This window comes from Pogoniulus pusillus, chromosome 21, assembly GCF_015220805.1.
Source record: "Pogoniulus pusillus isolate bPogPus1 chromosome 21, bPogPus1.pri, whole genome shotgun sequence".
In the NCBI taxonomy this organism is placed as follows: Eukaryota; Metazoa; Chordata; class Aves; order Piciformes; family Lybiidae; genus Pogoniulus; species Pogoniulus pusillus.
The window spans coordinates 18,847,021-18,867,916 of record NC_087284.1 but is presented as its reverse complement, the minus strand read 5'-3'; the positions used below and the strand labels follow the sequence as shown (position 1 = coordinate 18,867,916).

Genomic DNA, 20,896 nt, shown 5'->3' with positions numbered 1-20,896 from the left:
CAGACACTGTATTTCTTAATGGAGAACTGAATTTACTGGCAATAAAGTCCATGTTTCTAGAGGAGAAATGACTCTCTGCTCTCTGCAGACAGATTGGGGTTTAATGACACACAAGGGGCCTGATCCTGACCCTGCTTCACTTAATAGGATGGATTCTGCTGAATTCAGTGGGATTTGAATCTAGGTCTGAGGTCCTGAGTTTGCATTTATCATGCTCCTGGGGAGTTTCAGTGTCACTCAAAGAAGAACAATTCTCCAACAATTAATGTCACCACTGTTTCAACATGGAAAATGCTCCCTTGTAAGCGGGGAAATAAATTGGCTGCTGAGAATTTCAGACTGCACTTTCAAAACTAAGATTTCTTTGGAATGACACTCAGTAGGATCATCATGTGCCAACCCTGACTGTAAAGAAAGCAGAGTTTAGTGCTCCAGATGTATTATAATCTTTCTCACTATCACTTACAGGTGTCTTGCTGACAGTTGATTCTATTTTCAAGTCTGCTTACTTTAGTAATCATGTTTTCCAGCACCAGAATGATCTGTTCCTGTGGAACTACTGGAATGTGCTGGCACAAACTAATCCACTGGAATCATAATGTACCATGGATGAAGAGTTACACAGGACTTTTTAATTTACAGTCCATAATATACAGTTTAAAAGGCACAGCTTTTCCCTGCTCATACAGTGTTTTTCTTTCTACCATTGCACCTTGTAAGCTATTACTTCAGTGGATGCCTGACCTACTCATTAAGTGAGTTCTTTAATGACCTCAGTAAATTACATTTAAGCTTTCAGTTAGGGACATGATTCCTCAATAAAAGCTAATAGTCACAACTGCAGCATCTCTCTAAGATGCTGCTGCTCTCTGTTGGCTACACAAAATGCAAACACAGCTGAGGTAAACAGACAAGTTGTCCTGGTTTGAACTAGAACAGAACTGATTCTGCCCAGCCATTTGACTTCTCACTCTCTGCTCTTTATGAAGTTCAGAGCATATTTTCTAGCAGTGATAACTCTGATGGTTAGACTGTGCTGCAGAAAGGCTCTTGCTTGGACTTGCTCCCATGCAGACCTAGGGCACTGTTAAATCTTGTGCTCCACACTGGTGTGCGGGAAGTCAGAAGCGGCACCAGCAGAGAGGAGCAGATGGCACAAGTGACTGTAAACTGACCAATAAGGGATTCCATCCCATGGATGTCATCTTCAGGATACAGCTGAGGGATCATCAGTCTCAAGCCTCTTTTTCAGTGGCTGGTGTTTGAGGAGGCCTCTGTCCATTCTGCTTTCAGTCCCATTTTGTGTGTTTCTGAATCCAGTCCCCATCTGCTGCTGAGCCTAGTCTGGGGCTTCCTTAGTGCCTGCCCCAAGCATCGGTGGTGATGGTGATGCCACTGCCATCAGGGGGTTGGGTTCCATACTGCTTCATATCTATTTCATTTTACTATTTCCATTCAAGCTAGTTAGTTTTCTTTCCCAACCCACAGATCTCTTTCCCTTGCTTCCTTTCTCTTCCCTTTGGAAAGCAGAGTGGTTCACAGTGACCACTTGTCACTTGCCTAGTGTCCTGCCCAGCCCTAACTCTTGACATCTGTCCTTCAGACCTTTTTCACAGCATTTACTCTGACCATTCACAGACATTAGCTCTTGTCCATCAAACTTGCAACAGTTTTGACTACATGGTTGTTCAGGAGTATGTGCATATATATTCCTCTCCAGGGGATGTAGGCAGCTCTGCAGGGACAGATGCAGCATCTGAACACATTATAAAGTCTAATTGCACAGCAAAAATAATGTGCATGAATTGCAGTCACAGTTATTTCTCATATCACATTCTTAAACTCCCAGCCAAGATGTTCAGAAGATAAAGATGTCTGGTGAAGTCTTCTTTGGTCTCATGTTCAGAAGTGCTAAACATCAGCTTCTGAGAATGATGACCCTTTAAAGCTTCCTAATTCAGTTATCTGGCAAAGTCATCCATCATGTTTGAAGACATTATATATTTTTTTAAGTTACAGTATTTTTTCCTTCTGTTCTTTTTTCCCCACCTTTGATTTCCTTCAGTTTTTATTCCTGTCTTGCCCAATGCTCCAAGTAAAACTGACGAGCAGCAGAAATATTGCTTTTAAGGCAAGCAATTTCACCCTGGGAACACACTCTACTCAGAAACCAAACTGCAAGTGAAAAGGCTGTGGAGAACCACTCTGAATCCCAGAATCATCCTGAAGCCTCAGCTAGCTTGTTTAAGCAGATAGGACCATTTGGGATCATCAAGAACTCCTCCATTAGGAGACACTAATAAAAGTGTCCACTTACGTGACACAACCCACAGTGAAACACTTGGCTCTGTGTAATTGAGCTTAGCCATTTACTTACCCACAGTGAAACACTTGGCTCTGTGTAGTTGAGCTTAGCCATTTACTTCAAGGAAAAACTTGTATATGTTGCACTATTCCAGTTGATTTTCACTTGTTCAACACACATCCCATCTACCAACAGAACTGAAGGCAAAACTCTGACCTAAATGGTTAAACTTCCATTGTGCCTTGTCACACAAGTATGAACATAAACTACTTGAGTGTTCCAGGTATGAACAGTCAGTCATTTCCTCACTATCCATCTGCCCAACACTCAGGCAAATACTAAACCTACATCTTTTCTTCATCCTCAAAATAATTTTTAAGACACCCTTCCCTTGTATTTCTATGTGATGCCTGATAAATAGCAGATCAGATGCATGGTGTCAGTATTAACGCCCTCAGACAGGGTTTGAGAGAAACAGGACAGAAACCTGAATTCCAGAGGAATGTGGAATGGCAGCTCAGGTTTATCTCCATATTAAAGACATCTTATGAGGTGCACAGTCCCAGGAAATTCTATGCAATTTACCCAGAGGTGAGGACTTTTGATAGAACTGGGGGCTATTTTCTTAAACAATTCCAAGTTAAACAATAGGTTAAAATAAAATGGCTATCAAGCACAAATCAATTAATGGGAAGATCCTGTGTTCTGTTTCAGGAATGCTGACATTTGTTTGTTCTGAAATTAAAGAAAACCTTCTTTCCATAGTCCAAACACTGACATTTTCAGCATGGAGATAAATAACCTTTGAGCTGCTGAATGCTTTGACTCGGTGTCAAGAAATTCTTTCTAGCTATAGGAAGGTTTTTTTCCCTACAAAAATGTGTTCTGGATCCATAAAATATAAAGAGCAAGATTAATTATTTAGTGCTAAATCCACCTCTCTGCTGTACAGCAGTGCTAGGAAGTGAAGAGGGCTGTATAAAGGCTTTTTCCTCTCATCTTCCATCTTGGCAGCTTTTGCACACTGGGCTGAATACAGTCTAAGAAGCAGGACCCTGGCCACCTCATTACCAACCTCTGAGCCTAGTCCCATCTTTCTGATGTCTGCTTTTGTTGTTGATCAGCACTGCTAAGTTCCCATCTAAATCTGCTTTTCTTCAAGCTAAACAGCCCCAGGTACCTCAACCTTTGCCTGGCAGAGAGATGCTCCAGTCATCACCTTTGTGGCCTTTGCTGGATGGATGCTCCCTAGTAGTCCCCCAGTAGTTCTTCAACTGGGGAGCCCAGATCTGGACAAAGTACTCCAGATGTGGCCTCAGTAGGACAGAGCAGAGCGGGGAACCCCACACACACAGCTTCAGCATGCTTTGGATGGCTGTCTCAGCACTGTGGCTGCTATCTGTGGCTATAAAGATCCTTGTAAGAGAGAAGCCAACCATATAATTTCTAACTTCCTATGCAAAGCTCCATTCAAGATTGACACCTGCTCCTAGCTTGGTGTCATCTGCAAACTTACCAATGCTGGCCTCAATACCCTGGTAAACTAGCCAAAGCACTCTCACCCATATTCTCTTGGAAGGAATCCCAATCCACCATATTGGCATCCATCATTAGAAGCCTTGAGGAAACTGACCTACTTTAACTTCCCAGACTGTTGGGGTAGGTTGCTATTGTGGGAGAATGGATAGGGCAGGGGTAGAAGTCAAGAAAAGATAAGATGGGTGCTACATTCCACCGTCAAGCAGAGTACACTGAGCAGCATTCCCCAGCAGAGGTAGAGACCTCAAAGTGAAGTAGAAAGAAGGGACAAAGCACCAATTGAAAGAAGAGTCTTTTGTCTCTTACACATAGCAAGTTCTCCCCATGTAGGTGCTGAGTAGAGCACTTTGAGAAGGCACTGCAGGACTAAACTGATTTCAGGCTCTTCAGAGAACACAGTATTTATCACCTACCAAATGTGATTACAAAAGCTTTCACTCCATCTCCGACACACTCGCAGCCATCACAATGCTTCTCAAGCTCTAATGTGCTCACAATTACATACTATCAGAAACAGGTCTGCACGTGAGTCATCTCAACCTCTGGTCTGCAAGGATAATGATTCCCTAGGATTTCATTGAACTCAGAAGCACTCACATGCCCACTAGAGTCCCCTGTGCATCCGGTGGCAGCCGACTCCTGGAGCCATTTTTCACTGTCCCACCGCTTGTCAATAAATCACAGCGCTAATTCCTGCGGCGCCTCCTGCGAATTGTGGCAAACATTTCTGGCATGCAGCTGAGAACTGGTGGTGAATGGCTGACTCCAGGTTGACACGATGAAGAAAGGTTAAGCCCTTCAGTCGAGCAGCCTCTTAGAAAGATTCATTGTGACTCCAGCCATCCCTTTTCTACACTGCAAGGCTCTTCACCGCATCTGCCTGAATACATGAGGGACTTGACATTTGTCTTGTGTGTGGCTCACGTACTTAAGTTTTCCTCTCTTCTCGTTACCCGTGAAGGGTGATTACATTTCCTATGGAATATCACTGGTGATACATCACACTTCAGGGCTGTTTACACCCCCCACCCCCCTCCTTTCTCTAATGGGAACCTGTGGTTACTTTATCTTTCTCCTTTCTCGAATACCAATCCTCCCACAAGCCCATGTGTTAGCCACCAGCCTTTCACCAAAGAAGAATAATGTGTCTCCTCCTGAAGCTCATTAATAGTAAATTATCTTCAGTTAATGAAGACTATTTTCTCACTGAAGCCTCTGAAGTGCCAGCCAGGGACAGTACAGCGGAATGCTGTCTGCCCTACAATTGATTTGAATATCGTGGTTTGAAGGAAACCTCAGACTCCAATAGCAAACCATTAAGAACAGCCATTTGTGTGGTGCCTGTCTGAACACTGAGGAGAGGAGGGAAGGTAGAGTCTGCCTTTCCTGATCAGTTGATGATTCATTTGGGGTTTGCTTTTTTTTTCTCACCAGAAGGTCCTCAAGTAAACGATGGCACCAGAGGTCTGAAATGGCAGTCACAAGATGTGTGAGAAGTCATAAGTCACAGAACTCACACGTATAAAACAAGGATTATTTCTTCATCTCCTTCTTCTTTTGTAAAACAAAGTCGAGGCATTTATTAGCATCTTTCTAAGTCTATCTGGCAGGTGAAGAAAGAAATGCCCAGCATAAGCAGATGTCAAACAGTTCAAGGGCACATTTACTGCAGGGTAGAATTCTCTGTCCCTCCTCTTACAATTCTTTGTGATTCTCAGATTTGGGCAGGGAACTTGGGGGACTTTCAGTGCAGCTCAAGAGAATAAGGTATCTGAAGCCACAAGCTCTAGGTGAAGCATTTAAAAACCTTTGAGGAGGATCCTAAACAGAAATATGCAGATAGATTCCAACTCTACACACGTAAACATAATAAGGAAGTGCTGAAAAGGTTGACTTCCATATCAGACGATTTCTGGCTTGTGCTGTGCAAATGCATGCTCATTTTTGCTCTCCCTGACCTCACTCAGCAGGTCCTATAAAGAAGCTGGAGCAGAGCTAGCTAAAGTTCAGAATTTCTCAAATACCTGAAAAAGCGGTTTTAAAGGAAAAAATAGGTGCATATTTACTCAATTAATTCCCTGGATTCCTTTCAATCTGGAATGCTTTTGCTGGAGAGGAAAAGGAGGAACTAAGAACTTTTAAGGTCACCTTCCTCACAATGGCTGTCCTGTGCTCTGTGAATGTCCCTGTTACTGCAGATGTCCAGGAAAGCTGAACTGCTCTCAGCCCTGGAGCATCAGGGCAGCAGGACTGCTGGAAAGGGGGACGTGCAGGACAAGCAGGCTGCCCAGGGGAGGTGGCAGAGTCACCATCCCTGGAGGTATTTAAAAGATGTGTGGATGTTGTGCTTTGATGGCTTAGCAGTAGCGTTTTAGCAATAATTGTGGCATTGAGAGCTCCAGACAAGCTTTCATGGACATGATGATCTCAGAGGACTCTTCCAGTTTTGACAGTTCTGTGATTCTGTCCTGGAGCTATGTAGCCATCAGCATCACAAGGTTATCTCACAGTTACAGACATGGAGCCCAAGTGCAGATTCCTTTAAACCTCCAAGCAGCTGGGATGAAAACCTCACCATTTCAGCCTTCAGATAGTAGATTACATGGGCTCTGGTGGGACATGAGCAGAAGCCATATGTCCTCATTAAGCATCTCTCTCTGGGCAGCCCAGTCTTTAAAGGAATTTGGCCATAAAGGCCCTGGACGACCTCTAAGCCGGAGCTGCTATGACAATGGATCTGTTATTTCTACACAGCTGCTGCTCAAAGGACAAAAGGCAGGAAAGAGTGTGGTTGGGGTCACTCTGACTGGGTGGCAAGCAGACACCACTGGCCTGTGGTCTTGTCTGAAGCACAGAGGAACACCTGACACATACACCCAGAGTGAAATACACTCAAAAGCACACAACTTCCACAACTTTTTCTAAGCTGATGTCCATAAAGCAAAAGAAACAACAGACAAGGTTCTCATTCATTCTGGGACAAGGGAGGGAAAAGAGAAGAGGGAGCAATGCAGTGCTTTAACTAGTCACTACACAAGGATGCTTTCCTATAACAGATGAAGAAAGGTTCAGAAGTCAACCAGCATCTACCAACAGAGTCTTTCATGACCACTTAATTTTTTGCAGAAATATTAGTCTTATACTTTTTTGATTAAGTGAAATAAACTAAATAAATACAGCAACAGAGAATGAAATTCATTAACAGGAAAGCCATTCTTTGCTAGCTTCTGTCAAAAGCAGCTTCTGGGCTGTTTCCTCTGCAGAGAAGCTGCTGCTGGGACTTTGCCAGTTCAGCAGTTAAAGGTAATCTTAAAGAATCCCTCAGCAAACTGTAAAGTTCTCAGTCTGAAGAACAACAAGGTGTTGAGGGACCAAACTGATTTGGTTAACTTGCATAATACCAGCAGCAAGCAGGCTTCAGAATCATTCTGCTTAATTCTCCCCTTCAAGGAGCAAGACAAAAGCTAACCAGCTGCAGAAGAATAAACCAGATCTAAAAGTACTTGCTTTGACCTCCATCTAGGTAAGGAAAAATGCAACAAATCTATCAATAAGGAGGAGAATGATGTTAGTACATTGTTTTTTCTGTATACTAACACAAAGCCAACACAGCAGTCAATGGGACCTGACTCTTCTCTGTCAGATCTGTTCTTTTACCGTTTGGAAAAGAAGAGACACAGGTCACGCAAGTACTCCCAAAGTCTCTAAAGATGCTGCCACCGGGCACGTACCTTCCTCCCACACAGCAGCCAATACATTTCCTCACACTTCATTTAACAGCCTGCTACAAATGTGCAGCTCTTACCCCCAAAGTGTGCAAGTAATTCACTTAGAAGCAAGAATAAATCCTTTCTTACCTATTCCCCACTTATATTTTAAACAGCAGAGCTGTCAAAATGCAGCAAGTCAATTCCCATCCCCCTCTTTACTGTCTCCACATAGTCTTTTCAGGGTATTTTTAGTTGTTCTGATTAAAAATTTACCTCTTAAGTACCACTGAGGACACAGTACATTTTATGATTACAGTTTTGTGTACTTTCTTCAGCCTACCTACATGTCTTCCTTCCAGAGGCAGATGTGGAGGCACATCCTGCCTTCCTTCTCTTCTCTTTCTAACAAAACAGAAATTTGAATATCAAACTTTAAAAACCCACAAAAACCCAGCTCCCAGATCAGTAAGAAAACAAACTCTACAAAATGCAGAAAATCCTTTTTCAGAATGAAGATGTGAGACCATCACATTTGACAGGACTATGCAAAGTACCGAAAGAAAGAGACCTGTCAGCCTAAGAGATAAAAACCATAGAGGGTTGGACTGGATGATCTCTGAAGTCTCCTCCACCAGGATGCATTCTGTGATTCTGTGATTTGCAGGGCTCATGTGAAGCAAAGATGAGAAGCCTTTGTATTTCTGGATTCTCTTCGAGGTCCTGCATTGTTGGGGACAGGCACTCGACCTTGGACTCTTTCTGTCCTCTTCAATGGGGGCAACTCAGGTCAAAACTATATTGTGCCACTTCTACCACGTATTCTGCCCTGTGCGATGAACCTGTATGTAATCCAGAACCGTGGACAGGGATGCTTTGGTAACATAGAATACATGGGTCCTGATGGGATGAACCCATGACTGCTGAGGCAGCTGCAGGCATGGCAGCAGAAAGAGTGGGAGCCAGGTAGGTGTTGGGTTTAGCTGGTTTATGCTGTTCCTTTTTTCCCTGTATTTCACTCTGCTTCTTCTGCAAATAGGCTAAGCTCTGGTGAGACCCCACCTGGAATACTGCCTCCAGTTCTGGAGCCCCCATTACAAGAAGGATGTGGAGTGTTGGAGCATGTCCAGAGAAGGGATGATCAGAGTGCTGGAGTACCTCTCCTGTGAGGACAGACTGAAAGAGTTGGGGCCGTTCAGTCTGCAGAAGAGGAGGCTCCAAGGTGACCTTATTATGGCCTTTCAGTATCTGAAAGAGGCCTACAAAGAAGCTGGGGAGGGACTTTTCAGGCTCTCAGGGAGTGACAGGACTGCGGGGAACGAAGCAAAGCTGGAGATGGGTAGGTTCAGGCTGGACGTGAGGAGGAAGTTGTTCAGCACGAGAGTGGTGAGAGCCTGGAATGGGTTGCCCAGGGAGGTGGTTAAGGCTCCATCCCTGGAGGTGTTTAAGGCCAGGCTGGATGGGGCTCTGGCCAGCCCAATCTAGGGTAGGGTGTCCCTGCCCATAGCAGTGGGGGTTGGAACTAGATGATCCTTGTGGTCCCTTCCAACCCTGATTGATTCTGTGATTCTATGATTCTATGATGAAACAAGCCAGGATGCTGTTGGCCTTCCTGGCCTTCTGGGCACACACTGGCTCGTATTCAATTGTCTGCTGGCCAACACCTCCAGCTCCTTTTCTGTTGGACAGACATGAAGATTACAACAGCCACTGCAAAAAAGAAGTAAGGAAAGCCCCTTGATTTTCTTTTCTCCCTTCAGTGTCAATGTAGTCCAAAATATTCTCTTTGTTTTTACAAATGTTTGCTCACTAGAATGTTCTAAAGGGAAAAATGTCAGCCACAAATCCTCACTCATCGTGTACTTGCACAGTAATGCTTAAAGGTCCTGAAAAATCTCCAAGGATTGGACAGAAATAATTCAGTTGAGCAGCAGAAAGTGCCACTGTTCAAGAGCAGCTCATGCAGCAGACAGCAACTCCAGGCAAGTCACAATGAACTAAAATATGGTCCACAAACCAAACACTGAACACCTAAATGTTTGCAGCTAATGCATCAAGAAGACAGAGCTTAAATCCAAAGGATGGACCTTGGAAAACATTTTGCACACTCCAAAAGGACATTTTTTTCTCTATTATGCTTGCTTGTTTTAGATACCTCACTCCTGTTGTTGTCCTAACTGCAATAGTTTCACTTCAATTCCTTGGAATTCCAGCAAAGCAAAAACTATTTATTCATATTTGCTGATTTATTCTTTATATGTCTGAATGATAGGTGTGTTACAGCCATGGGTTTTCTTATTCTTCTCAGATAAAGCTATGTCCTCACAATCTTATCAGGACAAGCCTGATGCAACCTTTAGATTCCAAGGATATCCTAAAAATCAGGTGGCAGTGGGCCTTATTTTTCCCATCCACATGCAGTTATCCAGTCTGTGCTAGCCTTCACATTACAGAATCCCAGAGAATTGGAGAATGGATGGAATTGGAAAAGACCTCTGGGGATCATCCAGTCCAACCCCCTCCTGCTAAGCAGGGTTCCCCAGAGCAGGTTGCCCAGGACAAGTGTCCAAGTGGGTTTGGAATCTCTCCAGATAAGGAAACTCCACCACCTCTCTGGGCAGGCTGATATGGTGCTCTGACATCCCCACAGGCAGAGTTTTCCCTTCTGTTCAGATGGAACCTCCTGGGCTCCAGATTGTGCCCACTGACCCTTGTTCTGTCACCAGGCACCACTGAAGAGACCCCAGCCCCATCCTTTTGCTCCCACTCTTTAGCTATTGATAAGCATTGAGAGGATCCCCTCTTCTCCAGGCTAAATATTTCTCCTGGTTTCCAGAACTGCTTTACTCAACAGCTACTCAGCTCAACTTAGTTGCTCAAACTCATTTCTCCACTTGCAACAGAGCACACAGATTTCTTTGCTCTGTGAAAGGGTGACCAGGAATGTAGAAGAATGACAGAACTTAGGAGAGGTAAATAAAGATGTGTCTGCATGTCCACATTTCTGCTCATACATTGTTTTGTAGTAGGGAGTACTTACTTTCTAATTCAAAGTAGCATGAGTGCAGTGTGAGGTAAGTTTCTGCTTGAAACATTTCAACTGATAGAGCCCTGCTAATCTGGCACCCATTATTATAAGCTTCAACTGTAAGGAGAGGAAAATTAAATGTTTGCAGACTAAATTGAACCAAAAAGTTAATTTTCTTCTTAAAGCCTTTTCCACACATCACATGTTTACCCTAATTCTGTGTCTTTTTTTACTCAAGTTCACTTAAGATGCATTTAGGTTGGAATAACTCTTAATTAGCCCAGCACAGTAACTTGGCCCTCTCCTAAATGTGTGCTTTTCAGCAGTGAGGATCCTTCCTGCTCTACCTTTTAATTCCCTGGGCTTTCCTGGAAGATGTCTCAACAATACCATCTTACAAAGCAGATAATGGAGATTTACTTTTTTCCCCAGACATCTCTTCCTTGTCTATACAATTACTTGTCTCATGCTTTTGCTCTGCCCTCCTCTTTCCTTTACCCTGTAGAGAAATAAATTCTTACTGCTAATACAAACCATAACTGAGGTGTGGTGCTGGAGCATGGTGATGAGTCTGAGGCCAAGTGCAACCCTGAAAGTTCTTTGAACTGCAGAGAAGTCTGCAAGGTAACTATGGTAATTGCCACCTTCTATAAAGGATCTTAATTAAAAGACCTTTTTCTGTGTTCTAAATTAGTTTTATTTGCATAGCACTTTCTGTTTTCCAATATTGATAGCACTAAAACCAAGAAGAGTGGTTTAAGAAGGAATATAGGACTGCCCAATGTCCTAATTCCTCATGAAACTGAATTTTAAATTCTAGAAGTGAATCATTACAAACTTAGACTTCCTAAGAAGCTTGTAGCTAGTATTTCAGACAGCAGCACTGCAGGCTGCCCTATACTACACAATTTTTATCTATCCTCCACGCCAGAATCACAAATTCAATATGATGATGACAAGAATTCAGACCTGTCACATAGAGATCCACAGCAACCCTAAGGATCTCTTATGTTAATTCCTGTGACCAGAGGCTTTTCTGCAACACTGAATTAAAGAAGCTGCTCTATCTTTTCCATAACAGGACAATTATCTTGGAATTAAAGTTAAGCAGAATACTCTTTTCAAAGAGTCCAAAAGCTTTAGAGAACAGATAAAATGACTCACACAGCTTACGCCACTGGTCTGCAGAAGTTACATGTCTGTGCACACCCTGTTCTAAGAAGAAAGGGCAAAGTAACATTATCTTACAGTCCTTATCTAGAAGTCTTTTTTTAATGAGGCAGGTAAAGAATAATTCTTTCATTGCTGTTGCAGCTGAATTAGCTAAGAGGACTATAACATCATTTCCCAACAATCCATTAGTGTCACCAGCCAAATTCTCCAGATGTGAAAGTGAGAAATGTTTCCTCTTTGTGGTGTCTTAACATATTTAGATGTTTGTTGAGGGCTTTAGAGGACACTACTAGGAAAGTTCTGTCTGCAAGACAATTCTCAGTGAGCAGTCACCCTCATATCTTTCTACAGAAGTCACTAATGGAACCAGAGGTGTATTCCTTGCAGATGAAGAAATGGTTTTGTACTGAACAACTGTCACCCCAGTGATAGTTCAGGATACATCAAAGCATACCAATTGAGAAGACACACATAGTAGAAATCCAGAGAAATAAATCCTGTCCCTACCTCACCACTCTACTATTATGCAAGATAATATTCTGAGTAAAGAAGAAAAGCAGGACCCATGAGCTAAGTTGTGACTGACAGAGTGCTGCTGGAGAGGCCCTCTCAGCTGGGTGAATTCCTCACTGCAGAAGTGATTAGAGAACAACACTGTCTCTGGTTGAGGGAGTAGGGGAGATTTCTCCAAACCTTGGTCCTACACAGAAGATCTTCTCCCAAGATAAGGTGAAACAACAAAGATGATCCCATTTGGTATCACCAGGAAGAACACAGACAAGAAGTTGCAATAAACACAGAGGTATTATACACTTATAGGGTATGTCATAAATGCTTACAAATACTTAAAAGGCAGGTCTCAGGAGGATAGGACCAGTCTGTATTCAGTGACAGGACAAGGGATAACAGGCACAATGCTGAACATAAGAAGTTCCATCTAAACATGAGGAGGAACTTCTTTAAGTGTGATGGAGAACTAGACCAGGCTGCACAGAGAGATGCTGGTGTCTCCATCTCTGGAGGTATCCAAAACCCTCCTGAATGTCAATGCAAATGCTGTAAAAATCAAGAATTCCTTGCTATATAGAATGAAAATATTTGTATTTTGACCACAGGGAAAACAACTGTTAAATGTTTTACTTACTTTGGATGGGTGAATTCATCCACGAGGATAACCTTTTCTATCAGGTCCCCACCAATAGTTCGAGCCAAGTCATAGAAATCGTTCTTGGAGTACGTCTCAGAAGGCAGCCAAAAGGAGATGTCATTGATCAAAGGTGGATATCTGCTGAGTGGCTGCAAAAATGAAAACACAGACCTTCCTAAGTGTCTGGACTCAGGAGGTTTATCCCCAGCTGTTGTCAACTTGTACAACCCATAAACCAGTGCTAGAGTTTAAGACTAGAGTCTTAATTCTAAACTGCAAATAGAGGTTTTGAGGGTGTATCCTAAAGGGGGCTGAACAGAATCTAAGAGGTAAATTCATCTCATTTCATTGCCTCGGTATTTTTCTGTAGAGTTTGGAGTTCATAGTGTTCTGTCTCTTGCTCTCTTGCATGCTTGCCTGCTTTTTCCAATGTTTCTGTCTCTCTTTGGCCTTGCCTGCTTCTCTGTGCCAATTTTGTTTAGACTATGGTGAGAAAGCTGACTGGGAGTAGGGAAGGGATAATATTCTGTTACCTGGGGTTTGTACAGGTGGATTAGCTGGGCTATTGTCTAGTTGTATATATATATATATACATACATATTTGTATATGTTTACTACCTTTTCTACTTAGCCAATGTTGTAAATAATAATTCCATTTCACTTCCAAAATTCTGAGTAGCCTGGCAAGTTACCTTTGGGGGAGAAATCCCTAACTCTAACTGGTGTAAACCCACCACAACCAGACATTTTAGAAGCTCTCTGAAATGCTTTTAGAAGTGAAAGCTGACCTCTTAAACAACCAAGAGGGAAGATTTTATACTAGTAAATGTCTTTTAAAGATTCCCTTGTAACTACTTTGATTTATTCATAGAATCCACCAGGTTGGAAGAGATCTCCAAGATCATCCAGTCCAACCTAGCACCCAGCCTCATCCAATCAACCAGACCATGGCACTAAGTGCCTCATCCAGGCTTTTCTTGAACACCTCCAGGGACGGTGCCTCCACCACCTCCCTGGGCAGCCCATTCCAATGTCAATCACTCTCTCTGACAACTTCCTCCTAACATCCAGCCTAGACCTCCCCCAGGCACAACTTGAGACTGTGTCCCCTTGTTCTGTTGCTGGTCTTGTAGTCAGAATCATCTAATGCTATTTGCAAAACCAGGAAGCAAAAGAGAAGTAAAACAAAGGAATTATTAACTTTCCAATTTTGATGGAACTTCCCTGAAGTCAATGCACTTCAGATCCCACCCTGGCAGAGATACTTCCCCCTCTCACATCCTCTAAGTCATCCAATATGTTATTTCTGCCTTCCATTAATGCACTGCAGTTGAAACAGGCACTTTTGCACATGATTTTGGGGGGTCTGGAAGAGAAAGCATCTTCTCTTATTTTACCTCTATGTCCATGATGGCTTATGTGTACACCTTGGTCTTATCCCTTACATTTATTGCATTCAAAAATGTGATCTGTGCCTGCTAATGGTTTATGATGGGGCAGTGAAATCCTAAGTGAATACCTGCTGAAGCAATAAACCTGTTTAAAAGGCCAATTTACAGCATGCTCAAGTCCTGTTCTGTACAGTGCAAACCAGGGAATAAATGTCTGATAAGGAATATACAGTGCAAGTCTGAAACCTGGAATAGATTGCTGAGGGAGTCACCATCCCTGGAGATGTTCAACAAATATGTGGATGGAGCATCCTGGGACATGGTTTAATGATCATGGTAGTGTTAGGTAGATGGGTTGGACTCAATGACCTTAGAGGTGTTTTCCAGCCAAATCAGTTCTATGATTTTATGACTCCACAACCTCTCTATGCAATCTAGTCTCCCAGTGTTCTGGCACCCTCACAGGAAAGTTCTTCCTTATGTTCAGATGAAAGTTTCTGGACTGCAATTTATGTCCATTGCCCTTTGTCCTTTCCCTGGACACCACTGAAAAGAGTCTGGCCCCATCCTGTTGCCCCCTGCCCTTTAGATGTTGAAGAGCATTGAGGAGATTCCCTCTCAGTTTGCTCTTCTCCAGGCTAGACAGCCCTAGGTCTCTTAGCCTGTTTCTCTTCAGAGAGGTGTTCCAGTCCCCTCAACCTTCTTTGTAACCCTCCACTGGATTCTCTCCTATATTTCTCTGTCTCTCTAATTCTAGAGATACTCTCCAGTGAATAACTTGATACAAATGTTCATGTAATAATCCTGCAGCAGACCCTTATATTCTCACCTCATCCCTCTCTACCACTACTGTATTTCAGGAACCTACTGAACACACTTCAAAGCTTACAGGGACTAATCCAAAACTCACTAAACTCCCAGCTTCATGACATTTAATTATTCAATCAGAAGCACGATTACTGCACTTGGACAGGTGCCTACTTTCTTTCCCACAGGTACAAAGACACCAAAGAACAATAATTACACGTTCAAGTAACTCGGTAATATCCTAAACCCCAAAAGAGTGCCCAAAATAATGAGTCTTTGCTATCAATTTCAAACAAAGCAGGATTATCTCAGACAGATGGAAACAGCACTCTTTTCCCCACTTAATATGAGGTATAGACAAGAATGCAACGTGATCAGATCTTGAAAATGTACCTGCAGCAGTCTGATTTACACAATCAGGCTCATCAAATTCCATGTGGGCAAAGTTATTCAAAGAAGTAAGGAGCTGCAAGGTCTGGCTCTCCTGGATTAGCAAATCTCTGCAGACTTTCCCACTCAATCCAGGGTGTTACCATTTCAGAAACAGAACTGTAATTCTGTGTGTGCAGGCACGTGTGTGTTACAAAAGCTGGAAGGAAAAATGCCTCAAACAGTAAGCATAACTTTTTTGATCATTAAGTACTAACCTTTTCTCAGGGTCTTATAGTGCAGAAATACCTTTTAATGTAAAAGGGAAGGCAATAAACCCACATCATACTGTCCCTCCACTACCTGGCTGCAGTTATCACTGCAGCAAGCATTAGATCAGTGTTAGAGTTAGTGTAAGGATAAAATTCCTAGCTCTCAAATGTATCGACCTGTTTGCTCTAGAGCTACATAATCATTTATTAGCTACATCTAAAACATGAGGGGATGTGAGTTTCCAACTGGCAGGTCAAAATGAAGTCACTAAGTTTGTATTCAGGCAGACCAGAAAATATATTCAGTGCTCCAACAGATCTTGCTGCTTTCTCTGTCCCCCTCTCTAAACTCCCCTGCCGTTTAACACCACACCTTTCTAAAGCCCCCTGATTTTGGCCTCTTGCCATGTTCAAGGCAAAAGCAGCCCATGAGTCTGTTTCCTTTTGAATTGGCAGACATTCCAGAGGCTCCCCTTGAAAGTAGTGTGTTCTTCCATGACGTTTTCTACTCTGCTGTCACCTCCAAGCACCAGTTGCAGCTACTGTGTTCAGCTCTGGAGTCCTCAGCACAGGAGATACATGGACCTGTTGCAGGAGGGCTAGAGGAGGCCAAAACACTGCTGGAACACCTCTGCTATGAGGATAGGCTAAGGAAACTGGGATTGTTCAGTCTGGAGAAGCAAAGATTCAAGGGGAATCTCATAAGTGCCTTCCAATACCTGAAGGGAACGTGCAGAAAGACTGGAGAGGGGCTTTTGTACAGAGTGTCCACAACTGGATAAGGGGAGATGGATTTAAACTGAAGGAGAATAGGCTTAGATTGGATCTGAAGAAGAAATTCTTGACTATTAGGGTGGCAAGACTCTGGAATGCATTGTCCAGAGAGGTTATAGATGCCTCCTCCCTGGACATTTCAAGGCTAGGCTGGATGGGGTCTTGAGTAACTTGGTCTAGTTGAGAAGCATCCCGGCCCATGGCAGGGAGTTTGGATTAGATGATCTCTAAGGTCTCTTTCAGCTTCAACCATTCTACAATTCTATGAAAACAATGATGTGAGGGCTGGAACCCCTCTACTGTGAGGACAAACTGAAAGAGTTGGGGTTGTTCAGCCTGGAGAAGAACAGGCTCTGGCAGATCTCATTGTGTCCTTTAGTAGGTAAAGGGACCTATGAGGAAGTTGGGGACAGGCTTTTTAAGAAGGCCTTTTGTGACAGGAAAAGGGGTGATGGTTTTCAACTAGAAGAAGGGTAAAGTTTTGTGCTGTGGGTTCCCTCTCTGCTGCCAGCTGCAGATGAGAGTATGTGATGCAGAAGTGACAAACACAGTGGAGGGAAAAGCTGGACTTGGGTTGTGACAGTGGTGACACAAACACAAAGTAAACAATGACATGCACCAGGAACTCAAGAACTGGGTTAGTAGCTCCACAGCAGTTAAAGTATTAAAACACCAGCCCTGCTATACTGCCATCACCAGCCTTGGTCAGGCAAACACAAGACTTAGCAGCATCGCTCCTGTGGAGCTTTAGCAGTCCTGCACTGCCTATGCTTTGGAGAAAAATGTGCACAAGATACCTAAATTGCAGGGTTTTATTCTCATCAACATGAAAGCTATGGTCCTGTGACAGCAAAGCCTTTCTTAATATATTCCATGGTGAAACTACATTAATTCAGTGCTATTACAGGAATTTGAATCGTGTAACAGACCTGAAACTCAAATTTGCAAATTTACAGCTGCAACTTAGCTTCCTTGCAGACAACAAAGTTTCCTGTTTTAGTGCCTCTGCTCCCTGATTTACACTCTGCTATTTATGGCCAGCATAGACAAAGTATGGCTGCTGCAGGAAACATAATTTTGAATTTCTTGGCTCTCATTGTTTAAAATTCACAGTCACAGTGTTCCATTAGGAGGTTTTCTACCCCTCCCTTCAGTTTTTCTCTTAGTTATATACAATAAATTCTCTACATTCATACATCTGTGTGTACACATACATACATTTACATGTAAACACACACATGTCCACAGGAGGAAATGGAGAAATTTTAACAGAGAACTTCTCTGAAGTCTGATAAGCAGACACACAGGTATGTGCTGGGATTAAGCAGAGGTGGCTGCCTTCAGCAAAAGAATAACATCTGAATCTAGTGTGAATAGATGTACAAGAACAGATCACAGAATCAAAGAATCATTTCATCTGGAAGAGACCTTGAGGACTATGAAGTCCAACTGCTAACCCAGCACTGCCAGGTCACCACTAAACCATATCCTTCAATATCTAGAGGGCTTTTCAATCCCTCAAGGGATGGAGACTCCACCACTGGCCTGGACAGCCTGTTCCAGGGCTTGACAATCTGTTAGGGGAAGACATTTTTCCTAATGACCAACTTAAACCTCCCCTGGCATAGCCTGAGGCTGTTTCATCTTACCCTATTGCTTGTTACTTGGGAGAAGAGACCAATCCCAACCCCCATCTCACTACAAGCACATCTCATGCCTGTAAGGAACAGGCCATAAACTGGTGTTAAATCAGCAGAATCCAAACTTCTCAGCAAATACTAAGAATTTCTTCTTCATCAGCACTGAGCCCTTCTGGCTCCTGCAGAAGACATTGACTGCTGCAGGCATTCAGCTTGCCATGCTCAGAGTGCAGGTTTCCTTCTTTCCAGTGCTTTGAGTTGTATGTTTTTTTCTCACTGTGCTTAATAATAATGCCAAGATAATAGCTCAGTGGAGTAAAATACTGCACACATCAACAATTCATATAAAAGATTTATACATAAATAAAGAAACCAAGTATTTGGAGAGAGATTGTAGCACTATAAAGATGTATTTCTTCCCAATAGATCACAGAACAATAGAAACAAATTGCACCCAGCATATTATTTCAGCTTAGATGAAAAATCTCATATAAAGCACTGTTGATTATATTTCCTTTTCTACTCATTAAATCCACCATTCCAGAGAGTTATTGCTTAAACAGCAGAATCTCCAGAATATCTCAAATATGACTTACACCAAAATGAGCTGGCATCACAAATCTTACAGGCAACACCTCAAAGTCCTTTTCCCACCTAAAAGGCTGCTTTTATTTTCCTCTCTCCCTCTAAAAAGCACAGAGATTTCCAAGACAATGGCAGTGATGCTTCATACTTTTTTGGCCAGGTCCAATCTCATGTGGTGTCCCAGACCTTGCTATGCTACAAGGGGATGTCCTCATCTTTCTCTGTCATCAGGGAAATGCTACGGAGACACTGCATAACAAAAATCTGTGCTCTCCAGGAATTAACAAGATCCCAGCTGTCACATACAGTAATTTGTTGATGGGCACACAATAGAGCAAATTATTGGTGGGTTTGAAATATGCCTTGTGATTTCCAGTGCCACTAAACTAGGTGGGTTTGTTTCTTCACTTGGCAGAACTGTCCAAATTGCAACAACTCTTGGTGAAATCAAGTACTTCAGTACTTCACTTCCCCCCCTCCTTCAGGACTAAATTAATACAAATCACAATTTAGAAAGTGCAAAACCAGTACTAGAACAATAGGGTAGTGTAGCAAGCTAAACCCAGCATAGAGAAGGATAGGTAAGCTAGAGAGAAACAGGTATGAAAGGCTCTACTTACTTGTCCAATACTCAGAACAGGGAGAGAAGCCTTTAACTATTCCTTTCAGGCAAACCCTGAGCATTCCTAAAGCTGTACACTTCGAGAGTAACAACACTTGGAAAACTACAGAGAAGCCATGAGTTGAGAACAGATCAAGCACAAAAAGCACAGTAAGCATTTAAATATGGAACAGTAAAATGCATAAAGAACATTTAAACCTCTGACAGCAGAATTCTCGTGCAGAACAGGTATTTCTTTAATGCTCTTCCTTTAAAAAGGATCAGAAAATATGGAACAATAAAATGCACAAAGAACATTTAAATCCCTACCAGCAGAATCCTTGTGCAGAACAGGTACTTCTTTAATGTCCTCCCTTACTTTAAAAAGGATCAGAAAATAGGTTCACTATTGCTGATTTAGGAGAATAGGTTCCATGTGGGAATAATTATGCAAACTGGATTTAACACATGTACAGGAGCAGGAGGACACAAGCAGTTCTCTAAAGAGGCCATTTCTTCTCATTATTCATATTTAGCTAATTGCAAAAGCAAATCTTCTGCAGCATATGCACCCCTTACTCATCACATTTTGGTTTAGGCTGTCACTGCTATGGTCCATGTGTCTCTCACATTAGCAAGATGAAGGAAATTGAGGATGGGCACAATAAGAATAATACAGTTCTTCCCAACTGTGCCTTCTGTTGTTTGATTATTCTCTGCAGCCTAATACATATTCGGATCAGAGAAGTGTTAGTTGGAAATTAGGGGGGGTGAGGGGTGTGTGGGGGGGTGGTTATTAATGACATGGACTCCATAAGGTGCTTCTGTTCACACACACATTACCCAGACTGCTCTTCCCAGCCCTCATTTCCAAGAGAGACTCTACAGCAATGGATGATCAGAATGCAAATAATAATAGGGGTTTAGGCATGATTTTAGAGACCACTTTACATCAAGTAATTTAATGGTTTGGGTTAGAAGTGACCTTTAAAGGTTATCTAGTCCAACCACCCCTGCAGTTGCCATCTTTCTTAGTTGCTCCTTTAAGTACTGAAAAGCCACAATAAGGTCTTCTTGGAGCCTTCTTTTCTCCATCCTGAACATCCCCTGCTCTCTCAGCCTGTCCTCACAGCAGAATGGTTCCAGATGTATTTAACCCTGCTGTGTAAGCATGCAGCTGCTCAGATTGTGATAGTTACCTAGGGCTGCCATGCAGAAAACAGGGTTCCTTTAGGTAGACAGAGTACAAAACAACAGCCCCTGTCCTGAAGAACTTTCCACTACAGAATAGTACTGGAGAAGACATGCTGAGACAAGAGGTACAAGACACCTACAGTTGTAAACAGTGTGGGAAACAGAATTACTGAGCAGAGAAATGGAGTAATTTCTTAGGCCAGGGACAAAGACTTAAGTCTTAAGAGAGTTACTGTGCCATCCTCCTAGCTGAATTCTCTTCACCAAACTCTAATTAAACCAATATTGGAAAAATATTGGGGGAAATGGAAGGGTTACCTCCTTACCAGCTACATAATTTCTTTTTAGACAGTAAGACTGGGAG

The 20,896-nt window shown here is 42.7% G+C and overlaps 1 protein-coding gene across 3 annotated transcripts in view; it reads right to left on the bottom strand.

Annotated features, from left to right (window-relative positions):
* Positions 1-20,896, bottom strand: part of FARS2 (phenylalanyl-tRNA synthetase 2, mitochondrial) — a 194,136-nt gene that overhangs the window by 52,620 nt on the left and 120,620 nt on the right. For all 3 annotated transcript variants that reach the window (XM_064161129.1, XM_064161131.1, XM_064161130.1), the window contains exon 7: positions 12,897-13,048. In XM_064161129.1, coding sequence (XP_064017199.1) covers positions 12,897-13,048 — 152 coding nt within the window. The remainder of the gene's footprint in view (positions 1-12,896; positions 13,049-20,896) is intronic.